We start from the raw sequence: 25601 nt of genomic DNA, 5'->3' as shown, positions 1-25601 counted from the left end.
TAGTGAACATCCCTGCCGTGTTCCTGACCTTAGGGGGAAAGCTCTCAGTTTTTCCCCATTGAGAATGATATTCGCTGTGGGCTTTTCATAGATGGCTTTTATGATAGTGAGGTATGTTCCCTTTATCCCTACATTGTGAAGAGTTTTAATCAAGAAAAGATGCTATATTTTGTCAAATGCTTTTTCTGCATCAATTGAGAGGATCATATGGTTCTTCTCTTTTCTTTTATTAATGTGATCTATCACGTTGATTTATTTGCGAATGTTGAACCACCTTTGCAATCCAGGAATAAAACCCACTTGGTCGTGGTGAATAATCCTTTTAATGTACTCTTGGATCCTATTGGCTAGTATCTTGGTGAGTATTTGGCATCCATGTTCATCAAGGATATTGGTCTGTAATTCTCCTTTTTGATGGGGTCTTTGGTTTGGGGATCAAGGGAATGCTAGCCTCATAGAATGAGTTTGGAAGTTTTCCTTCCATTTCTATTTTTTGAAAGAGCTTCATCAGAATAGGTATTATTTCTCTTTTAAATGTTTAATAGCATTCCCTGGGAAACCATCTGGCCCTGCACTCTTGTTTTTTGGGAGGTTTTTGATTACTGTTTCAGTTTCCTTACTGGTTATTGGTCTGTTCAGATTTTCTGTTTCTTCCTGTTTCAATTTTGGTAGTTTATAAGTTTCCAGGAATGCATCCATTTCTTCCAGATTGCCTAATTTGTTGGCATATAGTTGCTCATAACATGTTCTTAAAATTGTCTGTATTTCCTTTGTGTTGGTCGTGATCTCTCCCCTTTCATTCATGACTTTATTAATTTGGGTCTTTTCTCTTTTCTTTTGGATAAGTCTGGCTAGTGGATTATCGATCTTATTAATTCTTTCAAAGAACCAGCTTCTAGTTTTCGTTGATCTCTTCTGCTCTTTTGGTTTCTGTTTCATTGATTTCTGCTCTAATCTCTATTATTTCTCTTTGCCTGCTGGGTTTAGGCTTTACTTGTTTTTCTTTCTCCAGCTCCTTTAGGTGTAAGGTTAGCTTGTATATTTGAGATTTTTCTAATTCTTTGAGAGAGGCTTGTATTGCAGTGTACTTCCCTCTGAGGACTGCCTTTGCTATATCCCAAAGGTTTTGAACAGATGTGTTTTCATTCTCATTAGTTCCATGAATTTTTAAAATTCTTCCTAAATTTCCTGGTTGACCCATTCATTCTTTAGTAGGATGCTCTTTAGCCTCCATGTATTTGAGTTCTTTCCGACTTTCCTCTTGTGATTGAGTTCTAGTTTCAAAGCATTGTGGTCTGAAAATAGGCAGGGAATCATCCCAGTCTTTTGGTACCGGTTGAGACCTGATTTGTGACCTAGGATGTGATCTATTCTGGAGAATGTTCCATGGGCGCTAGAGAAGAATGTGTATTCCATTGCTTTGGGATGGAATGTTCTGAATATATCCGTGAAGTCCATTTGGTCCAGTGTGTCATTTAAAGTCTTTATTTCCTTGTTGATCTTTTGCTTAGATGATCTGTCCATTTCAGTGAGGGGGGGGGTGTTAAAGTCCCCTACTATTATTGTATTATTGTCAATGTGTTTCTTTGCTTTTGTTGTTAATTGGCTTATACAATTGGCTGCTCCCATGTTAGGGGCATAGATATTTACAATTGTTAGATCTTCTTGTTGGATAGACCCTTTAAGTATGATATAGTGTCCTTCCTCATCTCTTATTATAGTCTTTGGTTTAAAATCTAATTTGTCTGATATAAGGATTGCCACCCCAGCTTTCTTATGGTGTCCATTAGCATGGTAAATGGTTTTCCACCCCCTCTCTTTCAATCTGGAGGTGTCTTTGGGTCTAAAATGAGTCTCTTGCAGACAGCGTATCGATGGATCTTGTTTTTTAATCCAATCTGATAGCCTGTGTCTTTTGATTGGGGCATTTAGTCCATTCACATTCAGGGTAATTATTGAAAGATAGGAATTTAGTGCCATCGTATTGCCTGTAAGGTGACTGTTACTGTATATTGTCTGTGTTCCTTTCTGGTCTGTGTTGCTTTTAGGCTCTCTCTTTGCTTAGAGGACCCCTTTCAATATTTCTTGTAGGGCTGGTTTCGTGTTTGCAAATTTCTTTAGTTTTTGTTTGTCCTGGAAGCTTTTTATCTCTCCTTCTATTTTCAATGACAGCCTAGCTGGATATAGTATTCTTGGCTGCATATTTTTCTCGTTTAGTGCTCTGAATACATCATGCCAGTCCTTTCTGGCCTGCCAGGTCTCTGTGGATAGGTCTGTTGCCAATCTAATGTATCTACCATTGTAGGTTACATATCTCTTCTCCCGAGCCGCTTTCAGGATTTTCTCTTTGTCTCTGAGACTTGTAAGTTTTACTATTAGATGTTGGGGTGTTGACCTATTTTTATTGATTTTGAGAGGGGTTCTCTGTGCCTCCTGGATTTTGATGCCTGTTTCTTTCCCCAAATTAGGGAAGTTCTCTGCTATAATTTGCTCCAATATACCTTCTGCTCCTCTCTCTCTTTCTTCTTCTTCTGGGATCCCAATTATTCTAATGTTGTTTTGTCTTATCGTATCGCTTATCTCTCGAATTCTGCCCTCGTGATCCAGTAGTTGTTTACCTCTCTTTTTCTCAGCTTCTTTATTTTCCATCATTTGGTCTTCTATATCACTGATTCTCTCTTCTGCCTCATTTATCCTAGCAGTTAGCACCCCCATTTTTGATTGCACCTCATTAATAGCCTTTTTGATTTCTACTTGGTTAGATTTTAGTTCTTTTACTTCTCCAGAAAGGGTTTCTCTAATAACTTCCATGCTTTTTTCAAGCCCAGCTAGTATCTTTAAAGTCATGATTCTGAACTCTAGATCCGACATTGTACTAATGTCCATATTGAGTAGGTCCCTGGCAGTTGGTACTACCTATTGTTCTTTTTGTTGAGGTGATTTTTTCCATCTTGTCATTTTGTCCAGAGGAGAATAGATGAATGAGAGAACAAAATGCTAACAGGATAACAATGTCCCCAGAAAATGTACTCTAAACAAATCAGAAAAGACCTGAAGCTGGGGGAAAAGAAAGGGAAAGAAAGAAAAAAGAAAAAAAAAAAAAGAAAAAGAAAAAGATAAAAACAAACAGAAACAGAACAAAACAAAAAAAACCAGAGTATGATCAAATATGATCAGGCTGGTGCATAGATCAGTGCCACACACTAGATTTTGGGTGTATTTTGGTCTGTTAGAAGAAAGTGCCTCCCAAAATTTTAAAGAAAGAAAAACTTATATATGTACAAAAATAAGGGTTGATATGATGAAGGGATGGAATATGACTGTAAAGATGAAAATTATAAAAAATTTTATAAAAGGGATTGATAAGAAGTTGTTTGAAAAAAGAAAGGATTTAAAAAAAAAAAAGAAAAAAGAGAATGTGATCAGGCAGGAGAGTAGAACAAAGCCATACACTGGAGATTTAGGGTATATTTTGATCTGTTAGAAGAAACTGTATCTCAAAATTTTAAAGAGAACAACTTATATATATATGCCAAAAATAAGGGTAACTACTATGAAGGGATAGAATATGACTTTAAAAATGAAAAATAAAAATGTTTTTAAAAAAGGGATTGATAAGATGTTGGTTGAAAAAGGGAAAAAGAAAAATTCAAAAAAAAAAAAAGACGGTTAAAAAAAAATTAACTTTGAAAGACTAAAGAATCATGGGAAAAAAAGCCATGGATTCTATGTGCAGTATTCCCCTAGCGCTGGAGTTCTGCCGTTCTCATTGATCGGTAAACTTGGTCTTGGCTGGCTGTTCTTACTGATCTTCTGGGGGAGGGGCCTGTTGCCATGGTTCCCAAATGTCTTTGCTGGAGGTGGAATTGTCCCACCCTTGCCGGTCCGGGCTAAGTAATCTGCTCGGGTTTGCTCTCGGGAGCTTTTGTTCCCTGCAAGCCTTCCGTACAGCTTTGGAGGTCGAGAGTGAAAATGGCGCCCTCCCAATCTCCACCCCAGAGGAGCCGAGAACTCGGGCTCCGCTCCTCAGTGAGCCCCCAGAGAAAAGCAGTCAATCACTCCTGTCTCCCCGGTCTCCGGCCGCACTCCGTGCTCACCTGGCCTGTGACCGAGCGTTTCTATCTCTGGCACCCGACCCCCTGTGGAGTCTCCAAACCCAGCAGATCTCTGTGGTGCGCTCCCGTGCCGCTCCTCCCGGGGGAGGAAGGTGAGTCTCCCCGGATCTGCCGCTTGTTGGGTCCCCACTGGAGGAGCAGTGGCCCGACTGTGCCGCGGATCACAGTTTATGGCAACCCCGATCTGAGAGCCCGCGCCTCGTCTCTGTCTCTGCAGCCGGCTTCCCCGCTCCGATACCTGGGAGCTCTGCCGCACTCAGGCATCCCCGGTCTTTCTGTGACCCCGAGGGTCCTGAGACCACACTGTCCCACGAGGGTTCCACCCCCCGCTTAGCCACTGGAGTGATGTCCCTCAGCGGAGCCGACTTCTAAAAGTTCCGAGTTTGTGCTCCGCGGCTCTATCATTTGCCAGAAGCGGCAGTCGGAGGCCCCCTCCCCCACCGTCTATCCTCCCAAATATCGCCTCGGATTCACTTCTCCGCACGTCCTACCTTCCAGAAAGTGGTCGCCTTTCTGTTCAGAGAGTTGTTGCTATTCTTTTCTTCGATCTCCTGTTGAGTTTGTAGGTGTTCAGAATGGTTTGATCCCTATCCAGCTGAATGCCTGAGACCAGACGAAAGCCAGGTCTCCTACTCCTCCACCATCTTGCTCCGCCCTCCCCTCATGATTTTTTATGGCTTGATGGCTTATTTCTTTTTACTGCTAAACAATATTCATTGTATGTATGCACACCATTTCTTTATCCTTTCACCTACTGTAGGACATACTGGTGGCTTCCACGTTTGGGCAGTTCTGAATAAATTTGTTATAAACATTTGTGTGCATATTTTTGTGTGGTTGTGCTTTCTTCTTATTTGGGTAAATACTTAGTACAATTACTGTATTGTATGGTAAGACTGTTTTTAGCTGTGCAAGAAACTGCTGTCTTCCAAAGTGGCTGTGCTGTTTTACATTCCCATCATCAGTGAATGAAGGTTCCTGTTATTATCCATCCTTGCCAACATTTGGAATTGTCAGGGTTTTGAATACCAGCCATTCTAATAGATATGTAGTAGTATCTTATTATTGTTTTAATTTACAATTCCCTAATGACATTGATGTGGAACATCTTTTCACAAGTTCTTTTGCCATCTATATATCTTATTTGTGAGATGTCTCTTCAAATCTTTTGCCTACTCTTCAGTTGGGTTCTTTGTCTTCCTGTTGTTGAGTTTTAAGTGTTCTCTGTATATTTGGCATACAAGTCCTTCATCAGATACGTGTTTGCAGATATATTCTTCCAGTCTGTGGCTTTTCTTTTCATTCTGTTAACAGTGTCTTTTATGGAACATAAGTTTTTAGTTTTGACAAAGTTCAGCTTACCAATTTTTTCTTCGATGGACCACTTTAGGTATTGTGTCTAAAAACTCACCACGAAACCTGAAGTCACTTAGATTTTCTTCTGTCTTTTCTTCTAAAAGTTTTAGAGTTTTCATTTTACATTTAGGTCTGTGGTCCATTTTTAGTTAATTTTTGTGAAAGATAGAAGGTCTGTATCCAGATTCATTTCTTTGCATGTAGATGTCCAATTATTCTATCACCATTTGTTGAAAAGACCGCCCTTCTCCATTGGATTGTCTTTGCTCCTTTGTTAAAGATAGTTGACTATATCCTTGTGGGTCCATTTTTAGGCTCTTTGTTCTTTTCCATTGATTGATTTTCCTGTTCCTTTACTAATACCACGCTATCTTGATTACTGTAGATTTATAGTAAGTCTTGAAGTCGGGTAGTATCAGTTCTCTGACTTTTTTCTGTATTGTGTTGATTATTCTGGTTTGTTTCTTTCCAAATTAACTTTAGACTCAGTTTGTCAATATCCACAAAGTAACTTTCTGGAATTTTGATTGAGATGGCATTAAATCTATAGATCAAACTAGGAAGAACTAACAACAACAAGAAGAATTTCTCAACAATATTGAATCTTCCTATCTATGAACAGAGAGTATCTCTCCATTTGTTTGGATCTTTGATTTCTTTTATCAGAGTTTTGTAATTTTCCTCATATGGACTTAAAGAGGTTTTTGAACCAAAACAGGAACTATGGCTACCATGATCACCACTAGCATTCTGGGCATATGAATATTGAAAATGTATTTTAATCAGATTATACTTATAATTTTTGCCCTGCATTTTTTAAAATGCAATGTAGTAATGTAAGTATTGTCCATATTATGACATCTTTCCATGATTTTTTACATAAACTTTACATTTTAAAGGTGAGCTGTATACTTACGACTAGTGCATTATATATATTATAATTTAATAAAAATGTACAAATAAATATATGTCAAAGGAAAAAACTTAGAAAATACGAAAGGCACAAAGGAAAAAGAAAACTCATCAACTTAAAGATGATCATTATTAACTTTTGGATTTATATCCACGTATTTTATTTTATGCATATATTTACCTGACATAGATTTCTGATATGATGCATATTTCTTTGCAGCCTCTTTTCATTTATTTATTTATTTATTTATTTTTTTAAAAGATTTTATTTATTTATTTGAGACAGAGAGAATGAGAGAGAGAGAGCACATGAGAGGGGGGGAGGGTCAGAGGGAGAAGCAGGCTCCCCGCCGAGCAGGGAGCCCGATGCGGGACTCGATCCAGGGACTCCAGGATCATGACCCGAGCCGAAGGCAGTCGCTTAACCAACTGAGCCACCCAGGCGCCCGCCTCTTTTCATTTAATGTTATGTTATGAGCACTGTTTTTTTTTTTTTAAGATTTATTTATTTCAGAGAGAGCGCATGTGCGAGCAGTGGGGAGGGAGAGAGTGAGGGAGAGAATTTCAGGCCTACTCCGCACGGATCATGGAGCCTGTCAGGGGCTTGGTCACAGGACCTGAGATCAAGAGTGGGGTGCTTAAATGACTAAACCACCCCGGTGCCCCTACAAGTACTATTTTTTTTTTTTTTTTTAATTTAATTTTTTTTTATTGTTATGTTAATCCCCATACATTACATCATTAGTTTCAGATATAGTGTTCCATGATTCATTGTTTGTGCATAACACCCAGTGCTCCATGCAGAACGTGCCCTCCTCAATACCCATCACCAGGCTAACCCATCCTCCCAACCCCCTCCCCTCTAGAACCCCCAGTTTGTTTTTCAGAGTCCATCGTCTCTCATGGTTCTTCTCCCCCTCCGATTTCCCCCCCTTCATTCTTCCCCTCCTGCTACATTCTTCTTCTTTCACATGATTTTTATTCTTTTAAATATTTATTTATTAGAGAGAATGGGGGCTTGGGCGGAGAGAGCAGAGGGAGAAAGAATCTTAAGCAGATTCTGCACTGAGCGTGGAGCCCATGCAGGACTCCCAAATCACGACCCTGAAATCACAACCTGAGCCAAAACCAAGAATTGGAGCCTTAACAGGCCGAGCCACCCAGATGCCCCTTTCACATGCTTTTTAATTGCAGTGTAGCATTTTTGTGAGTACACATATTCTAAATTACTTGATTAATCTTGGCATTTGAAATGTAGGTTGTTGCCAGCTTTCCCAGAATAAGAAACAATTCTGTTATGAACATCCTTGAAAATATATCTTTGTATATTTCGCTATTTCCTTTATATATTCTAAATACTAATTCTTTGTTGCTTATTGCATTGCATGTATATTCTTGTGTCTTGTGGTTTATTTATGGAGTATTTTTCTGAAAGTTTATTTTAGTGCATTCAAATTTATTAGTGTTTTTTCTTTTATGAATTGTATTTGAGTTTAAGCAGTCTTTCCTTATCTTGTGCTACATTTTCTAAAAGTGTTATTTTTTCTTGATAAAATCAGCTGAAGATTCATTTTTGTTTACGTTGTGAGATTGGGAATCCATTTTATTTCCTGCATGGATCATCTTCTCAGCATCATTTACTAAATAGTTCATTTCTTTCTGATTTGTAATGACACTCCTGCCACATACCTGATTTTCATTTATTTTTGAATTTCTGGACTTTGTTCTGTGACCTAAACTCATATTTGTTAATTACTCTAGCATGAGAAAAATGCTGATACATGGTAGTGCATATTTCCTCACTTTGTTCTTTTCCTTTGGGATGATCTTGGCTGAATTTTAGAATTAGCTTGTAAATTTCCATGAAAAATTCTGTTGGAATTTTGGTTGGAATTTCACTGAATTTAGGAAGAATTGATGTATTTATAATACGGGAGTTTTCCCATTCACAAACAACATGTATAAAGTTCTTCATTTATTATATCCTATATCTGTCAATAAAATTTTATGATTTTATTTTTAAAAGTCTTAGGTGTTTTGGATAGATTTATTCCTAAGTTAAAGTTTCTGTTTCTTTTTCAAATGGTACCTTTAAAAAATTGCATTTTCTAGTTGTTATTGCTGTATAAAAACGGTAGTGGATTTTTATTTATCTTGTAACCAACCACTTTGCTGAACTATCTTATAGGTTTGTCTATGGATTCTTAAATTTTCTCTGTAATTATACTGTTTATAAGTAATGACTATTTTCTTTCTTTCCAACTCCATCACATTCTATTTATTTCTTTGTTGGCTTAAACTTCCAGTGCATTGTTTATCACAGGCAGTGAAACAGACATCCTGGTCTTATTGCTACTTAAAAGAGACTATATTACTAGTCTTGCATCATTTAGTAATGTCTGTTGTTTTAAAATTCTTTATTTTTTTAATTAACAGCTTGATTGAAATATAATTCACATGCCATAAAATTTACCCTCTTATAGTATACAATTCAGTAGTTTTTAGTATAGTCACAGAATTATGCAACTGTCACTGCTATCTTACTTCAGAACATTTATTAAAACTTACGAGCCACATGAAAACAAATGAGCCAGTTAGTATACATTTGTATTTAGCATGTATTGTTTCCTTGAGTCATTTAAAATTTTTTGCTTGTCATACAGTCATATTATTCTCATCATTGGAATACTACCTGGAAGTAATTCAGGCATTTAGGTGGCATATCAACCCTTGTAAGCTCTTTGGAAAAACCATTTGGTGCATTTTTATTTAGTCCTTTTGTTTGTTTGTTTTTAAAAGTAAGCTCCATGCCCAACATAGGGCTTGAACTCACAACCTTGAGATCAAAGGTTGCAAGCTGTACCAACTGAGCCAGCCAGGCGTGCCTAGTTCATTACTTTTGAAGGGCACTAAATAATACCCTGATTTTCTGAAGAAGTAATGAACCTCCTAAATGTATAACTTACTGTTAAAGTGTCTTTGACTCTGAAGAGAATTTGGGAATATATGGGAATTTGTCTATCTATCTGTCTATCTGTCTGTCTATCATTTTTAACAAGTGATAATTTATTAAAAAGGTTGATTTAAGCATAAACACTAGGAAAAAGTAAATAAAAAGTAAATGTCACAAAAGAAAGGAAATACAGTATACTATATATGGGTTAGCTATAACAATGTATATATAATCACAATTTTGTTAAAAATATTGACTTAGTAAAAATTATGATATAACTATTGTGAGAATGGGTAAGTAAAATGTATGTTTGGTGGTTTAAGAGCCTTAAAGATGTACTTTTGTGTAGGGTGCTAGGGACTATGTGGGAATTTAAAACATAGTTAGCACTTGTATATTAATAGTGTTTGCCTAAAATTTCAGTGTATATTTCATTTGGGTTTTATAATTTTAAGAAGTTTGTTTTCCTCTTCTTCCCATTTCCTGCAATGTACTTAATAATGGTAATTTCTTATAGGGACATTTTTCTGCTGTCCTTCAAAAAGAAGAAAAAGCCTTACCAATGCATGGTAAAGAGGAGGCAAGAGTAGTACCGATTATTAGTGCTTCAACTCAAATAATGCTCAAAGGACTTTTTATGGTGTTTGACTATCTTTTTAGGCAAAATAGCAGGTTAGTAAATATATATGATTTGTATTTTCCCTCTTAAAAATATTAGTTTTATTGGGTGCTACCATGTGTTTAAGTTGTGCAAGTACCTAGGCTCGTTGTAAAGAAGTGGTATAAATATTGTTCTTACTTGTTGGTACAGACTTAGATCTATTGGAATTAGTCTTTATTAATGAAAATGAGTATTAAAATAAAAAAAGTAGATATATTTTAAATACATTTTCTTAATGCAGCATTAAATTTGTATAAATTTATTTTTATAATTTATATTGTATAATTTATACAATGTATTATATATTATAATTATACATTAAACTGTATATGACTGAACTTAAACATTTAGGTTTTAAGGACAGTTTTAGATATGTTTCTTCCAGTGTCAGAAAGTCTCTTATTGCATAAAGCCTCTATTTAGTGAAACGTGGAAAATGAGAAACAGTTAACTCCCCTCACTCAATCCCTTATTAAATTATAGTACTATCTGGTTCCAATTTTTTTATGGTAAAACATACATACATAACATAAAATTTACTCTTTTAACCATTTTAAGTGTACATTTTAGTAGCATTAAGTATATTCACATCACTACTATCCATTCCCAGAACTTTTTCAGGACCTCTATACCCATGAAACAATAGTTCCCATTTCCCTCTTCTCATAACCTCTGGTAACCTCTTTTCTTTCATCTCCATGGATTTGCCCCTTTTAGGTTATCTCCTATAAAGTGGAATCTTATAATATTTGTTCTTTTGCATCTGGCTTATTTAACTTAGTACATTGTTTTCAAGGTTCATCCATGTGGTAACATATATCAGAATACCATTCTGTTTTATGGCTGAATATTATCAGATTCCATCATATGTATATACCATAGTTTGTTTATCCTTTGTTATGTTGATGGCCATTTGGATTATTTTCACCTTTTGTCTATTGTGAATAATGCTACAGTGAACATTGATAGACAAGTATTTGTTTGAGGGGCGCCTGGGTGGCTCAGTTGTTAAGTGTCTGCCTTCGGCTCAGGTCATGATCCCAGGGTCCTGGGATCGAGCCCCGCATCGGGCTCCCTCTTCGGCGGGAAGCCTGCTCTCCCTCTCCCACTCCCGCTGCTTGTGTTCCCTCTCTCGCTGTGGCTCTCTCTGTCAAATAAATAAAATCCTTTAAAAAACAAACAAACAAAAAAACCACAAGTATCTGTTTGAGTCCCTGCTTTCAATTCCTCCAGGTAAATACCTGGAGTGTGGAATTTCAGGGTCATATGGTAATTCTGTATTTAACTTTTTGAGGAATCAACATACTATTTTCCCATTTTAAATTCCCACAACATTTCTAGTCGCTCGACATCCTTGCCAGTACTTGTTGTTTCTCACTTTTGGGATAATAGCCATCCTAATGGGTATAAAGTGGTATTTGCTTATAGTTTTTATTTACTCCACCCTCCACTAATGGCTAGTGATGTTGAGCATCTTTTCATGTTCTTATTGTCCATTTGCATGTCTTCATTGGAGTAATGTCTATTCACATCCTATGCCCATTTTTGAATTGGGTTATTTTTTGTTGTTGTTGAGTTGTAAAAGTTACCTATATATTCTGCATATTAATCCTATATCAGATATATGTTTTACACATATACCCCATTCTGTGGGTTGTCTTCTCACTCTCTGATAGTGTCCTTGGATGCACAAAAGTTTTTTAATTTTGATGAAGTCCAGTTTATTTTTTCTTTTGTTGCTTGTGCCTTTGGTATATACAAGAAATATGGCCAAATCTGGTATCATTAAGATTTTCCCCTATGTTTTCCTCTAAATGTTTTATAGTTTATAGCTCTCAGTACTTTTATAAAATTCTCTCCAAGGATTATAGGGTCCCTGACTTGAACTTTGAGATCTGATCTCTCTAGGTGTGAAATTAACAGTCAATATTATTGTGAGGACATGGTGGAGAATACCATATTTTATTCTCTTTAAGCTGAAGTGTGCATAGCCTTTTTTTTGTGTGTGTGCATAGCCTCTTATTGAAAGAAATTATAAGTTGGATGGGATCACAGAGATCAATACCTTCATTAAAAGTTAATGAAGACTGAAACCCATATTTTAAAGGAACTTAAAATTTATAATTAGTTTTCTAAACTTTTAAAACTTTCAGTAAAAATTCTTTCCATTTTCTCATGTAATAAAAAAGTATAATGCACTGTTTAGCTTCTTTAAGGAAAACTGTTAATCTATTTTGTGACTGATAATGTAACACAGAGTGCAAAGAGCTCTAGACTAGGAGTTAGGAGACCTGGATTTTAATTCTGGTTTTGCCATGATTAATATATTGTTCGAACATAGGGATGGGAAATGGTAAGGGATGGATATTTAGATAATATCTAACCTCTGTAAGAAGAAGTTGATTGTAAGATTTAATGGCTCATTTTCTATCAGAATTACTGAATTTAATTAGCGGTGGGGGTTGTTGGTGGGGAAGATGGTATCTTTGAGTGAGAAGATACCAGGACTCTCGATTTAGTTTTAGTTTAATCAGTTTTTATATTGTATGTAGCTGGGATATTATGTGTTTCATAGAGTTTTGCCATTTAATTGCCATTTTATTTTCATCCAGATTTGCCGATGATTATAAAGTTGCTATTCAACAGACTTATTCTTGGATAAATCAGATTGATACTTCAGATAAAAATGGATTCTTTGCTCTGGCAAAAAATAAGAAACGTTCAAGACAGAAAATTGCAGTTCATGTGCTAAACTTTTGGTGCTTAAATCCAGCTGTGGTAAGCCTGTCATGTTGTAAATGAAAATTCTGTCATCTTGCTCAATACCAACAATTAAATATGTTTTACTCTTGTAAAGATGTATCTAATATTGTTTCCTTTTAGGCCTTTTCAGATATTAATGGCAAAGTTTGGACAATTGTTTTGACATCTGGGACATTATCACCAATGAAATCCTTCTCATCAGAACTTGGTGTTACATTCACTATCCAACTGGAGGCTAATCATGTCATTAATAACTCACAGGTTAGTATGTTTTTTTGAAGGCTCTCAGTCTTTTTACCTCAATATAATTTTATATGAAGAAAATTAGAAGGTACCTGAAATACTAACAGATCCTGATAGGAAATTCAACATTTTAGCTTTAGAATAAAAGAAAAATCTGTCAGCTGTTTGGCAGTGTCAACAAAAGGAAATACTGATAAATAGCATTCCTTCAGCTCATTGAGTAAAAATACACACTTTAGATGCAAAGTTTATATTGCAGTTTCTTCATTTAAGTATGTTTTAGGTTTTTAAAAATGAGAATTAAAAACAAAACAAAAATTTAATGTCTTTACCATAGTTCCTATTGCATAATTATTTGTTCATTTGTTTCTCTTTTCCAACAGACAGTGCTATATCCTTATTCTTCTTTTTATGTCCCCATTCTTCCAGTGCACCTGGATTAATACTGGGCATTAGTTAATTAGCAAGGGTTCAGCATGTGTTTGAATATCTGAAATGAATTAAAAGTACTCTCATGGGCGCCTGGATGGCTCAGTTGGTTAAGCGACTGCCTTCGGCTCAGGTCATGATCCTGGAGTCCCGGGATCAAGTCCTGCATCGGGCTCCCTGCTCAGAGGGAAGCCTGCTTTTCTCTCTGCTGCTCCCCCTGCTTGTGTGTACATGCTCTCTCTCTCTCTATCTCTCTGACAAATAAATAAAATCTTTAAAAAAATTAAAAATAAAAAAATAAAAGTACTCTCATGAGTCCTATAACTTAAGTTTTTAATGTTTTATAATAATACCATATAAATGTTATTTAATTTCCTAGGAACATTTGAATTGTCATTTGTCAATCTACCTTCTGCTTCTTTTTTTTTTTTTTTTTTTAAAGATTTTTATTTATTCATTTATTTGAGAGAGAGAGAGAAAGAGAGCACATGAGAGGGGGGAGGGTCAGAGGGAGAAGCAGACTCCCTGCCGAGCAGGGAGCCCGATGCGGGACTCGATCCAGGGACTCCAGGATCATGACCTGAGCCGAAGGCAGTCGCTTAACCAACTGAGCCACCCAGGCGCCCCCTTCTGCTTCTTTTTATGAAGTAATTTAAAGTGGCTAGCTGCATACTTAACATCACCTGTGCACCTAACACAATTCTAGTTCTTTATAAAGCTGTTGTTTTCTTTTTCTTTTTTTAAAGATTTTATTTATTTATTTGAGAGAGAGCATGAATGGGGGAAGGGGCAGAGGGAGAGGGAGAGGGACAAGCTGACTCCCTGCTGAGCACAGAGCCTGATTCCAGGACCCTGAGATCATGACCTGAGCTGAAGTCAGATGCTCAACTGACTGGGCCACCCAGGCGCCCCATAAAGCTGTTGTTTTCAACCAAGGTGTATGTGTAGGGACATTTTTAGTTTTCACAATTACTTGGGAGGAACTACTGATATTTAGTAGGTGGGGGCCTTGAATGTTAAGCTCCTATATAACTAAGAATTGTGCTTTCTATAGTGCCAGAGTGCTCCTGTTTAGAGACATTGCTATAAACAATAGTGAAGGAAAAATATATGTTCCACATTTTTAAAAAGTTTTTATTTAAATTCCATTTAGTTAACATGCAGTGTAATATTTGTTTCAGGTGTACAATTTAATGATTCAGGACTTAATAGAATACCTGGTGCTCACCACAAGTGCACTCTATGTTCTGTAGTTTTAAGTTGCCTTTTTTAGAGGTTCAAATAAATATGGGAAGTTATTAATTTAACATATATTTTCTCATAAGAATGTTGTTATAGTCTCTATATTCTCAGTCTAGTACACAAAAGCCCATTTAACCTGTAATGCCAATGGATTATAATAGTAAAAATGCTGATTGTTCAGTTGAATTCTATTATAATATTTGCCCCCAACTTTAAAAATTTATTTTTTATTGTGAAGTGTTTTGTTATCTTTTTAACATCTGTGAGCTCTGTAGTCGTGTTCTTATCCCTACCTGATACTGTCAATTTGTATTTTCTGGTTTTGTGTTTTTTTTTTATCAGTGTCGGTTTGAGTTTATTGCTTTTATTAATCTTTTTAAAGAGTAAACTCTTGGCTTTTTTGAGTTTTTCTGTTATAAAAAAATATTTTTATTTTTATTTTTTTTTAGAGAGGGAGCGGGGAGGAGCAGAGGGAAAGGAAGAGAGAGAATCCCAAGCAGGCTTCCACACACCAGTGCGGAGCCCGATGTGGGGCTTGCCTTGGGGATTCTTTCCCTCTCTCTCTGCCTCTCTGCCCCCACCTTTCTTAAATAAATAATCGTTTAAAAAAAGAACAAGTACATAATCCTACATAACTACAATACCATAATCATACCCAAGAAATGTAATATTGGTACAATAGTGTCAATATTTATATTTCTCCAGTTATTTCCAAAATGTCTTTATCCTGTTTATTTTTATTCTTTTTTTTTTTTTTTTTAAAGATTTTATTTATTTATTTGACAGAGATAGAGACAGCGAGAGAGGGAACACAAGCAGGGGGAGTGGGAGAGGGAGAAGCAGGCTTCCCCGCAGAGCAGGGAGCCCGATGCAGGGCTCGATCCCAGGACCCTGGGATTATGACCTGAGCCGAAGGCAGACGCTTAACGACTGAGCCACCCAGGCGCCCCTGTTTATTTTTATTCTTGATCCAAGATCCAATCAAGTATTACATGTTACACTTGACTTTCATATTTCTAGTCTTAAAACTTTTTTTTGACTTATTTTTTTGTCTTTATCTTTCATGACATTTTTATAGAATTCAAGTCAGCAGTTATCTTGAGGAATGTCTTAGAATCTGGATTTTATATGATTGTTTCTTCTTGATAGATTCAGGTTAAACAGTTTGGTAACATTACTATATAGGTGATATTGTTACTTTCCATTGCCTCATGTCAGGAAACACTTAATATCAGTTTGTCTTATTACTAGTTAATCATTTAGTTAAAAGTTGGTTAAATTGGTGTCCATCAGATGTCATCTTGGAAAATGTACCTCAATCTCATATATCATTTGAAAATATAGGGCTATTACATTTTTCAACAATCTGAAGTCTTTATTGTCTTTAGATTACTAATAAAGTTTTTTCTTTCTCTTAGTCAAATTAAGTATACTAAAGCTAGGTCTGTATGAATGTAGAGCAATTGCAAATAACTAAAATTTGGTGGGTCTGATATTTTAGGACTATAGATCTTTGACCATCAGTGAATTTGTAAATTTGTTAAGTATATTCATATTGAATATACTTAGCTGTTGTCATAGTTGAGTCTCAGAGGCTTATCTACAGCATATTGTATAAGCCTTCATCTCTAAGAGTTTGGAATCATTTCTGATTTACTCATTTCATTTGTTCACATCCCACAGAATTTTACTACATGTTTAATTTTGCAAAGCTATTGGTCTGCTTAAATTTCTATAAATTAGATTTATATATAATTAATTAATGATAATAGAAAAACACCACCAATTTAAAAATAAATTTCCTCTAAACTTGTTGCTTGATCTTCTTTTGACATACATATAATTAAGGTTCTCAACTAAATGCTAATTTGCCTGCGTAGTTTAGGCATGACTCTAATATGACATATTTATATTCTAGGTTTGGGTGGGCACCATTGGGTCAGGCCCCAAGGGTCGGAATCTCTGTGCTACCTTCCAGCACACAGAAACATTTGAGTTCCAGGATGAAGTAGGCGAACTTTTGTTATCTGTGTGTCAGACTGTGAGCCAAGGAATTTTGTGTTTCTTGCCATCTTACAAGGTAAGACAATATTTATTGTTTCTTTTGCCTTTAAAAAATCACATGGGATTACCGGGATAAGCTTCCAGAGTTCAGAAGCGACAGAGGAATTACAGTTTTCTAAACATCATATATAATTTTACTTATTTATTGATTAAGATATTGATTGTTCAATCACTGTTTTACTTGAAACTGTAAGAGATTAAAAGTCTTCAAGCAATGTTAGTTATATAAGAACTGTTAATGTGTACATTATTTTTATTCTTAGGGACAGCTTGATTTTTTTCATAGTTGAAGGAAAACATTCTTCACTTTCATAAATTATACTTTTGAATGTTTCATTAATCTGAATCTAAAGTCAGACTTCCTTTGTTACTCATCTTTTTTACTTCATGTATTTGGCTAGATATTTTTCTTGCTTTTAAAGTCTTTCTGATTTTTAATAATATTTTCTTGTGTAAAATTGAGTTATATAGTGTATTTTAGTCCTAATATTCAAAGCATTAAAACCACATATAATTCCTGAGAGTAAAATCATACTTTATCAAAACCCAAGCTAAATTCCAATGTAGAGAAGTGGTATTCCCTTTTCTTTTCGCATAGGAAATTATATATGTAGCATAAATAAGTAATATATTTGAATGGCAATACTGATAACTTTTGGCTCTCCTACTGTCTTTTCATATATATACATACTGCTGTGTATGAATGTGTCCTCCAAAATTTCATATGTTGAAATCCTAACCCCTAAAGATGGTGCTATTAGGAGTGGGGCCTTTGGGAGATGCTTATTAAGTCATGAGGTCAGAATTCTTATGAATAGGATTAATGTTTATAAAAGAGGACCTGAGAGAAGCCTTGCCTCTTCCACCATGTGAGGACGTAGAGAAAAGGTGCCAGCTATGAACCAGGAAGAGGGCCCTCATCAAATGTGACCACACTGGTGCCTTGATCTTGGATTTTCCAGCCTCCAGGACTGTATGTGATAAATTTCTTATGTTTAAAAGCTATCCAGCTCAAGGTATTTTGATATAGCAGCCCGACGGGGACGAAGACATACTTTGTTAGCAGAGACAGTATATTAGTCTTCCTATAGATAAATTGGAAGAATTGCTTTCAGAAGAAATTTAATCAGATAAGTTTTTTTTTTTTTCACAAGAACATCTGAAAATAAAATGGACCTAAACATCTTAAAAATTCTTTATAGAAAGCAATATTTATCCCAGAATGTGTACATTTACACCAAACAGCTATGTTAAGGAAAACTAATAATTAAGCTTGGAACTAAAGAAAAGCAAAATCTCAGTCACAATCCCAGAAAGTGAGCCAGCAATGTCCAGTTGAGTAAATGAAAAATTTCATATTTTGCTAAGCTTCAAAGACATGGTAAGAATGATTCTTTATATGCTAGGAAGCAATTTGGTATGTATTTTTTTGTTTCTGTTTTTTGTGTATATAGAGGAAAACCAAATCTAATATAAAGTTATTAAAATTGACAGTAATATAATTGCCATTGAAAAAGCTACAGTGAAAAAACAGACTGTTGAATAATGAACCATATTTTTTGGTACCAGTTTTCTCAAATAGTAAAATTTTCGTTAGCCGGTCTCAGTAGTTTAAAAATATGTTCTAATTCTTAATAAATTTAGGTGAAATATATCACTTGGTAGAAGAAAAGTAACTAAATGTAGAAGTAATATTACCTCCTAAATTTAATTTTTGGAATAGATTTAGCACAGTATTAATTTTATAGTTACTGAACCTGATGATTAATTATTGGGTGACTACGGAGACTAACATTTAAGTATACTTTTTAGCAGATTTATAAATTGGCTTAACAAATGGACTATTTTTCTTCTTCCTTTTCAACTAAAAAAGAATGGGAAGATACAGAAAATAATCTTTCAAAAGTATTTTGTTTCAGTTTTAGTTTATTTCTTTTATTAAGAGTGGGATTGATAGTTCTCTGGGGTTTTGCTTATTTCTCATTTTCTAATTTATTGTCTTTATACTGTATTTATCTTCTTTATTGATTTGTATGGACTTTTAATAGATCACGTGGATATTAATTCTCTATAAAACATATCAAAAAATTACCCAGTTTTTCATTTTTGAATTATTATAATTTTTTAAGCTTTAAAAATTTAATTTATCAATTCTTATACATAATTAAATAATAAAAAATGATTATAATGACAAACAGCAGTCCCCTGTCTCATTTCTCATTTTTCAGTTCTGTACCTCAGAGGCTTCTCAAACCTTTGACCTATTCCTCTGATATTTATTGTTATTTCTTTTTTAAAAATTGTGGTGAAACATGCATAACATAAAATTTATCATTTTAACCATATATTCACAATTTATGCAACCATAAACACTGTCCGTTTCTACAACTTTTGCATCATCCCGAACAGGAAATCTCTAAGTATGAAATAGTAACTCCCCAGATCCGCTCCCTGGTAATCTCTATTCTACTTTCTGTCTGTAAGAATTTGTCTGTCCTAGGTACCTCATGTAAATGGAATCATACAATATTTGTCCCAATATTTGTTATCAGAATTTTATTTTTTTTGCATGTGGATACCCAATTTTCCCAGCATCATTTGTTGAAAAGATTCTCTTTTCTTCATGGAATGGTCTTGGTACCCTTGTTGAAAACCCATTAACCACATATGCAAGGACTTATGTGTGGACTTTCTATTGTTTCCTTAGTCTATAAATCTATCCTTATGCCATTACTGTTGCAGTTACTTTAACTTTGCAGTAAGTTTTAAAATCAGGAAGTGTAGGTCCTCTAATTTTGTTCTTTTTCAAGATTGTTTTGGCTATTTGGAGTTCCTCAGGATTCCTAATGCATTTTAGGATGGATTTTTTTCTTTTTCTGCAAAAGAATGCTGTTGGGATTTTCATAGGGATTGCATTGAATCTGTTCTGGTAGTATTACTAATAATATTAATTCTTCCAACCTATGAACATGGGATGTCTTTCCATTTATTTATGTCTTTTTTAATTGTTTTCAGCAATGTTTAGTAGTTTCAGGGTACAACTCTTTAACCTTCTTGTTTAAATTTATTTCTAAGTATTTTTTTAATGCTGTTGCAAATGGATTGTTTTCTTAACTTCCTTTTCCAGTTGTTCATTGCTGCTGTATGGAAAGGGAACTGATTTTTCTGTATTGATTTTGTATCCTGAAACTTTTCTGAATTTATTTGCTTTATATTTGGTGGGGGTGCGGGGTGGGAAATCTTTCACTTTCTATTTAAAAAAGATCATGTCATCTGCAAACAGAGATCATTTTAGTTCTTCCTTCCAATTTGGATGTCTTTTATTTCCTTTTTTTGCCTGATTATTCTGGCTAAGAACTTAAACTACTATGTTGAATAGAAGTGGTACAAACTGGCATCCCTGACTTGTTCCATTGAGTGTGATATTAGCTGTGGGTTTTCCATATATTGCTTTATAATGTTGAAGAAGTTTCTTTTTATTTCTAGTTTATCGACTGTTTTTTGTCATTGATGCTTTTTCTGTATCAATTTAGAATAATCATGTGTTTTTTGGTCCTTCATTCTATTAATGCTGTGTATTACATTGATTGATTTTCTTTTTTTAAAGATTTTATTTATTTATCTGACAGAGAGCTATAGCGAGAGAGGGAACACAAGCAGGGGGAGTGGGAGAAGGAGAAGCAGGCCTCCCGCGGAGGAGGGAGCCAGATGTGGGGCTCGATCCCAGGACCCTGGAATCATGACCTGAGCGGAAGGCAGACGCTTAACGACTGAGCCACCCAGCTGCCCCACATTGATTGATTTTCATATGATGAACCACTCTTTAATTTTGGGAATAAATCCCACTTGGTCATGGTTTATAATCCTTTTAGTATATTGCTGAATTTGGTTTGCTTATATTTGTTGAAGATTCTTGCATGAATATTTGTAAGAGATATTTGTCTGTAGTTTCTTTTGCTTCTGTCTTTGTCTTTGCTCTCAGGATAATACTAGGCTCATAGAATAAGTTAGTAAATATTCTGTACTCTTCAGTTTTTTGGAAGAGTTTGAGTAGGATTGGTGTTAATTCATCTTTAAGTGATTTGTAATATTCACCAGTGAAGCCACTGGATTCAGGGATTTTCTTTGTTGGAAGGGTTTTGATTACTGATTCAGTCTCCTTACTAGTTTTAAGTCTATTCAGATTTTCTATTTCTTAATGATTCAGTATTTGTAGATTGTGTGTTCTTCAAATTTGCCCATTTTATCTAGGTTATCCAGTTCGGTGGCATACAGTTGTTTATAATATTCTTTTGTAATCCTCATTTCTGTAAAATTGGTAGTGATGTCCCCTCTTTTGTGGTTTTAGTAATTTGAGTCTTTTTTTTCCCCCAAAGTCAATCTAGCTAAATGTTTGTAAATTTTATTGATCTTTTCAAAGAACCAACTTTTGATTTTACTGATTTTCTCTACTGTTTTCTATTCTCTATTTAATTTATCTCTCCTATAATCTTTATTATTTCCTTCCTTCTGCTAGTTTTGGATTTAGTATGCTCTTATTTTTCTAGTTCCTGAATGCATAAAATTAGATTACTAATTTGAGATCTTTTTATAAGTGTGTCATTAAAGCTATAAATTTCCCTCTTAGCACTGCTTTCTTTGCATCCTGTAAGTTTTGGTATGTTGTGTTTTCATTTTCATATTTCTCAAGGTATTTTCTAATTTCTCTTGTGATTTCTTCTTTGACCTATAGGTTGTTTAAAATATGTTGTTGTTTAATTTCCTTATATTTGTGAGTTTTCTAGTTTTCCTTCTTTTATTGATAGAAATTCTAGTTTTATTCTATTGTGACCAGAAAAGATATTATGTATGATTACAGTCTTTTTAAATTTATTAAGACTTGTGTTGTGGACTGACATGGTCTCTCTGGGAAATTGTTCCGTGTCCATTTTGGAAAAATGTGTATTGTCTGTTGTGATTGAAATTTTATACATGCCTCTTAGGTCCAACAGGCTTATAGTGTTGTTACAGTTCTCTATTTCCTTTCTTATCTCTATCCAACTTCTATTCATTATTGAAAGTGGGTAACTGATATCTCCAACTATTGTATAGTTGTCTTTTCTCCCTTCAATTCTGCCATTGTTTGCTTAAAAGATTTTGGGACTCCGATTTTGGTGCATGTGTTTACAGTTGTTATATGTTTTTCATGAAATGACCTTTTTATCATCAATATATAGTATCCTTTGGCCCTTGTAACAGTTTTTGACTTAAAGTCTATTCTGTCTGATATTAGTTATGGCATCCTACCTCTCTTTTGGTTACCATTTGTGTGGAATAGCTTTTCCATCCTTTCACTTTCAGCCTTCATGTCTTTAGATCTAAAGTGAATCTCTTGTAGTCAATATATAGTTGAACCATCTTTTAAAATCCATTTTGCCATTTGTTATTTGTTTTCTGTATGTTTTACAAAACTTCTATGTTCCTCATTTTCTCCATCACCACCCTCTTTTTTGTTTAGTTGATTTCTTATAGTTATACATTTTGCTTTCTTGTTTTGTGTATATTTTATAGATACTTTTCTTTGTGCTTACAATGTGGATTACCTATTAGCATCCTAAAGTTGTAACTATCTGATTTGAATTGTTATCAACTTAACTTCATTTATGTACAAAAACTTCACATTTAAACAGCTCCATCTCTCCTTTGTGTTATTGATGTCACAGAGTACTCCTTTATACATGTGTGTCCAACAACAAAGATTTATAATAAATTTTTATGCATTTACCTTTTAAATCCTGTAGAAAATTAAAAATAGAGTCACAAACCAAAATTACAAAAATAGTGGCTTTATCTTTTTTCATGTTTTTACCTTTACTAGAGATCTTTATATCATTATACCATTTTAAGTTACTGTTTTAGATCCATTCATTTCAAAAGGCCTAATAAACTCTTTCAGCTTTTGTTTATTTGGATATGTCATAACTTCTCCCTCATTTTTGAAGGACAGTTTTGCCAGCTATAGAATTCCTGGCTGATAGTTTTTTCTTTAGCAGAGGCCACTGCTTTCTGGCCTCTCATAAGAGTTTTCTGATGAGAACTGAGCTTATGATCTTATTGAGAATCCTTTGATGAGATGAGTTGCTTCTCTCTTGCATCTGTTTATTCATTTATTTATTTATTTATTTTGCTCTTCATCTTTTGACAGTTTAATTACAAAGTATCTTTATATAGGTCACTTTGGATTTATTCTGATTGAACTTGTTAGGTTTCATGGATTTGTAGATTCATTTCTTCCATTACATTTGGGAAAATTTCAGCCATTATTTCTTGAAATATTTGAATTGAGAGATAAGGGAAATACAAAACATCACAATTTATATAGTAGAGCTAAAGTTATACTTAGAGGGAAATTCATAGCTTTTAATGCTTATTAGAAAAAAGAGAAAGGTCTTAAAATCATAATCTGAATTTCTGAGGAAAATAAACACAAACTAAATAGAGGAAAGGAAATAATGAAGAACAAAAATCTATAAAATAGAAAACCAAGAAATAATAGAAATAAATCAATGAAACCAAGAGCTGTACTCATTATTAAAATGTTTTAATAAAGTTAATAAAACCTAGCAAAACTGGTCAAGATAAAAAAAGGGAAATTACCAATATTAGGAATTAAGTGGGAATATCATTACAGATTTTGTTGAATTAAAAAGATAATAAAGGGATATTTTCAACTTTATGCCAAGCAGTTAAACAACTTACATGAAATGGATAGATTCCTTAAAAGACTCAGATTACCAAAATTGACTCAACAAGAATTAGATAATTCAAATAACATACCTGTTGAACAAATTGAAGTAGTAATTAAAAACTTTTTACAAAGAAAATTGTAGGCTCAGATGTCTTTATTGGTTAATTCTATCAAGAAAAATTACCAATACTACCCAAACTCAGAAAATAGAGGAAGAGGGAGCACTTCCCATGTCATCAGGCAAACATATCTCTGATACCAAAGCCAAATAAAAGGATATTACAAGAAAATAAAACTATGGACCAACACAGGCCTAAGTAATTGGTATATATAATCCCTTAGTATAAAAAGTATCATATATCATGGCCAAGTGAGATTCATCCTGGGAAGCTAATAATAGTTCAGTCTTCAAAAATCCACCAGTATAATTCAGTTCATGAATAGAATAAGTTAGAAAAATCACATGTTCATCTAAAGTTATAGATAAAGCATTTTACAAAATTTAATGCCAATTCATAATATAACCTTCAGGTAAATAAAGAACCATCTGATAAAGGGGAATCTGTAAAAAACTTATAGCTAACATCCTGCTTAATGTTCTAAGACTGACTGAATGCTTTTTTGCTCACTTTCAGGAACAAGGCACAGATGTCTGTTTTCTATTCTATTAAACATTGTACTGTATCTAGTACAGTAAGACAAAAACAGGAAATAAAATTACAAAGATTTCAAAAGAATAAGTAAAACTGGTTTTGCTCAGACATCGTGATTATGTACTTATAAAACACTAAGGAATCAAAAAAACTAGTAAAATTAATAACTGAATGCAGCAGATTCTCAGTCTAGAGAAAGTCAATGCAGGTGCCCCTCATCTCGGGTTTGAACTGCACAGGTCCACTTACATGTCAGTTTTTTTTTTAAATAAATACAGTGCAGTTCTATAAATGTATTTTCTCTTCTTTACGATTTTCTCTTTTAAAATTTTTTAAAAGATTTATTTATTTGTTTTAGACAGACTGTGCACAAACGGGAGGGGCAGAGGGAGAGAGAATTCCAAGCAGACCGGAGCCCAATGTGGGGCTCAATCTCATGATCCTGAGCTGAAACCAAGAGTCGGACACTCAACCAACTGCGCCACCCAGGCGCCCCTCTTCCTTATTATTATTTTTTTGAAGATTTTATTTATTTGTCAGAGAAAGAGAGAGAGAGAGAGCACAAGCAGGGGAAGTGGTAGGCAGAGGGAGAAGCAGGCTCCACACTGAGCAAAAAGCCAGATGTGGGACTTGATCCCAGGTCCCCAGGATCATGACCTGAGCTGAAGGCAGACGCTTAACTGACTGAGCCACCCAGGCATCCCCCTTATGATTTTCTTAATAATATTTTCTTTTCTCTAGCTTGCTTTATACAGTAAATAGTACATTTAACATACAAAATATGTATTAATCGACTATTTTTTGGTAAGTCTTCTGGTCAACAGCAGGCTAATAGTAGTTAAGTTTTGGGGGAGTCCGAAGTTATATGTGGCTTTTTGACTGGGCAAGGGTGTTGGTGCCCTTGACCCCTGTGTTGTTCAAGGGTTAACTGTATACATAAACAGATTGTATGTTTATAATAGTAACGAACTATTGGAAAATAAAATTTAAAACAATATCAGTTCAAATAACACTAAAAATTATGAAATTATGTGCACTAAAAAGTACATAACATTGCTGAGAGAAATTAAAGCCTGTATATATAAAATCTGTATCAATAGATACTATGTTCATGAGTTGGAAGTCTCAGCATTGGTGAAGTATCTATTATCCTGAAATTCATTTGTACATTCAAGTCAATCTTAGTGAAAATTTCAATAAGCCTTTTTTTAAAGACACTGATATGATTCTGTAATTCATATAAAAGTGCAAATAACTTAGAATATTTAAAAACTTAGAAAAATAAGTAAAAACAAAATTAGAAGTCTTAAGTAACTGGTTTCAAGATTTCCTGTAAAGCTACAGAAATATTGGGCGTAGGGATAGACATATATTATCAGCAGAACAGAGTAGAGTCCAGAAGTAGATTCACATGTATATTTATGGTCAGTTGGCTTTTGACAAAGTTGCCAAGGTAATTTATTGGACAAGTGGAAGTCTTTTC

General features: G+C 34.5%; 1 protein-coding gene across 2 annotated transcripts in view; it reads left to right on the top strand.

Moving 5' to 3' along the window:
- Window positions 1–25601, top strand: part of BRIP1 (BRCA1 interacting DNA helicase 1) — a 179101-nt gene that overhangs the window by 67423 nt on the left and 86077 nt on the right. For both annotated transcript variants that reach the window (XM_036081775.2, XM_078064214.1), the window contains 4 exons: window positions 9854–10008; window positions 12610–12775; window positions 12881–13021; window positions 16593–16754. In XM_036081775.2, the coding sequence (XP_035937668.2) occupies window positions 9854–10008; window positions 12610–12775; window positions 12881–13021; window positions 16593–16754 (624 nt within the window). The remainder of the gene's footprint in view (window positions 1–9853; window positions 10009–12609; window positions 12776–12880; window positions 13022–16592; window positions 16755–25601) is intronic.

This window comes from Halichoerus grypus, chromosome 2 (genome assembly GCF_964656455.1).
Source record: "Halichoerus grypus chromosome 2, mHalGry1.hap1.1, whole genome shotgun sequence".
Lineage (NCBI taxonomy): Eukaryota > Metazoa > Chordata > Mammalia > Carnivora > Phocidae > Halichoerus > Halichoerus grypus.
Note: the sequence above shows the minus strand (reverse complement) of the source record. Positions and strands in the feature narration are given on the sequence as shown.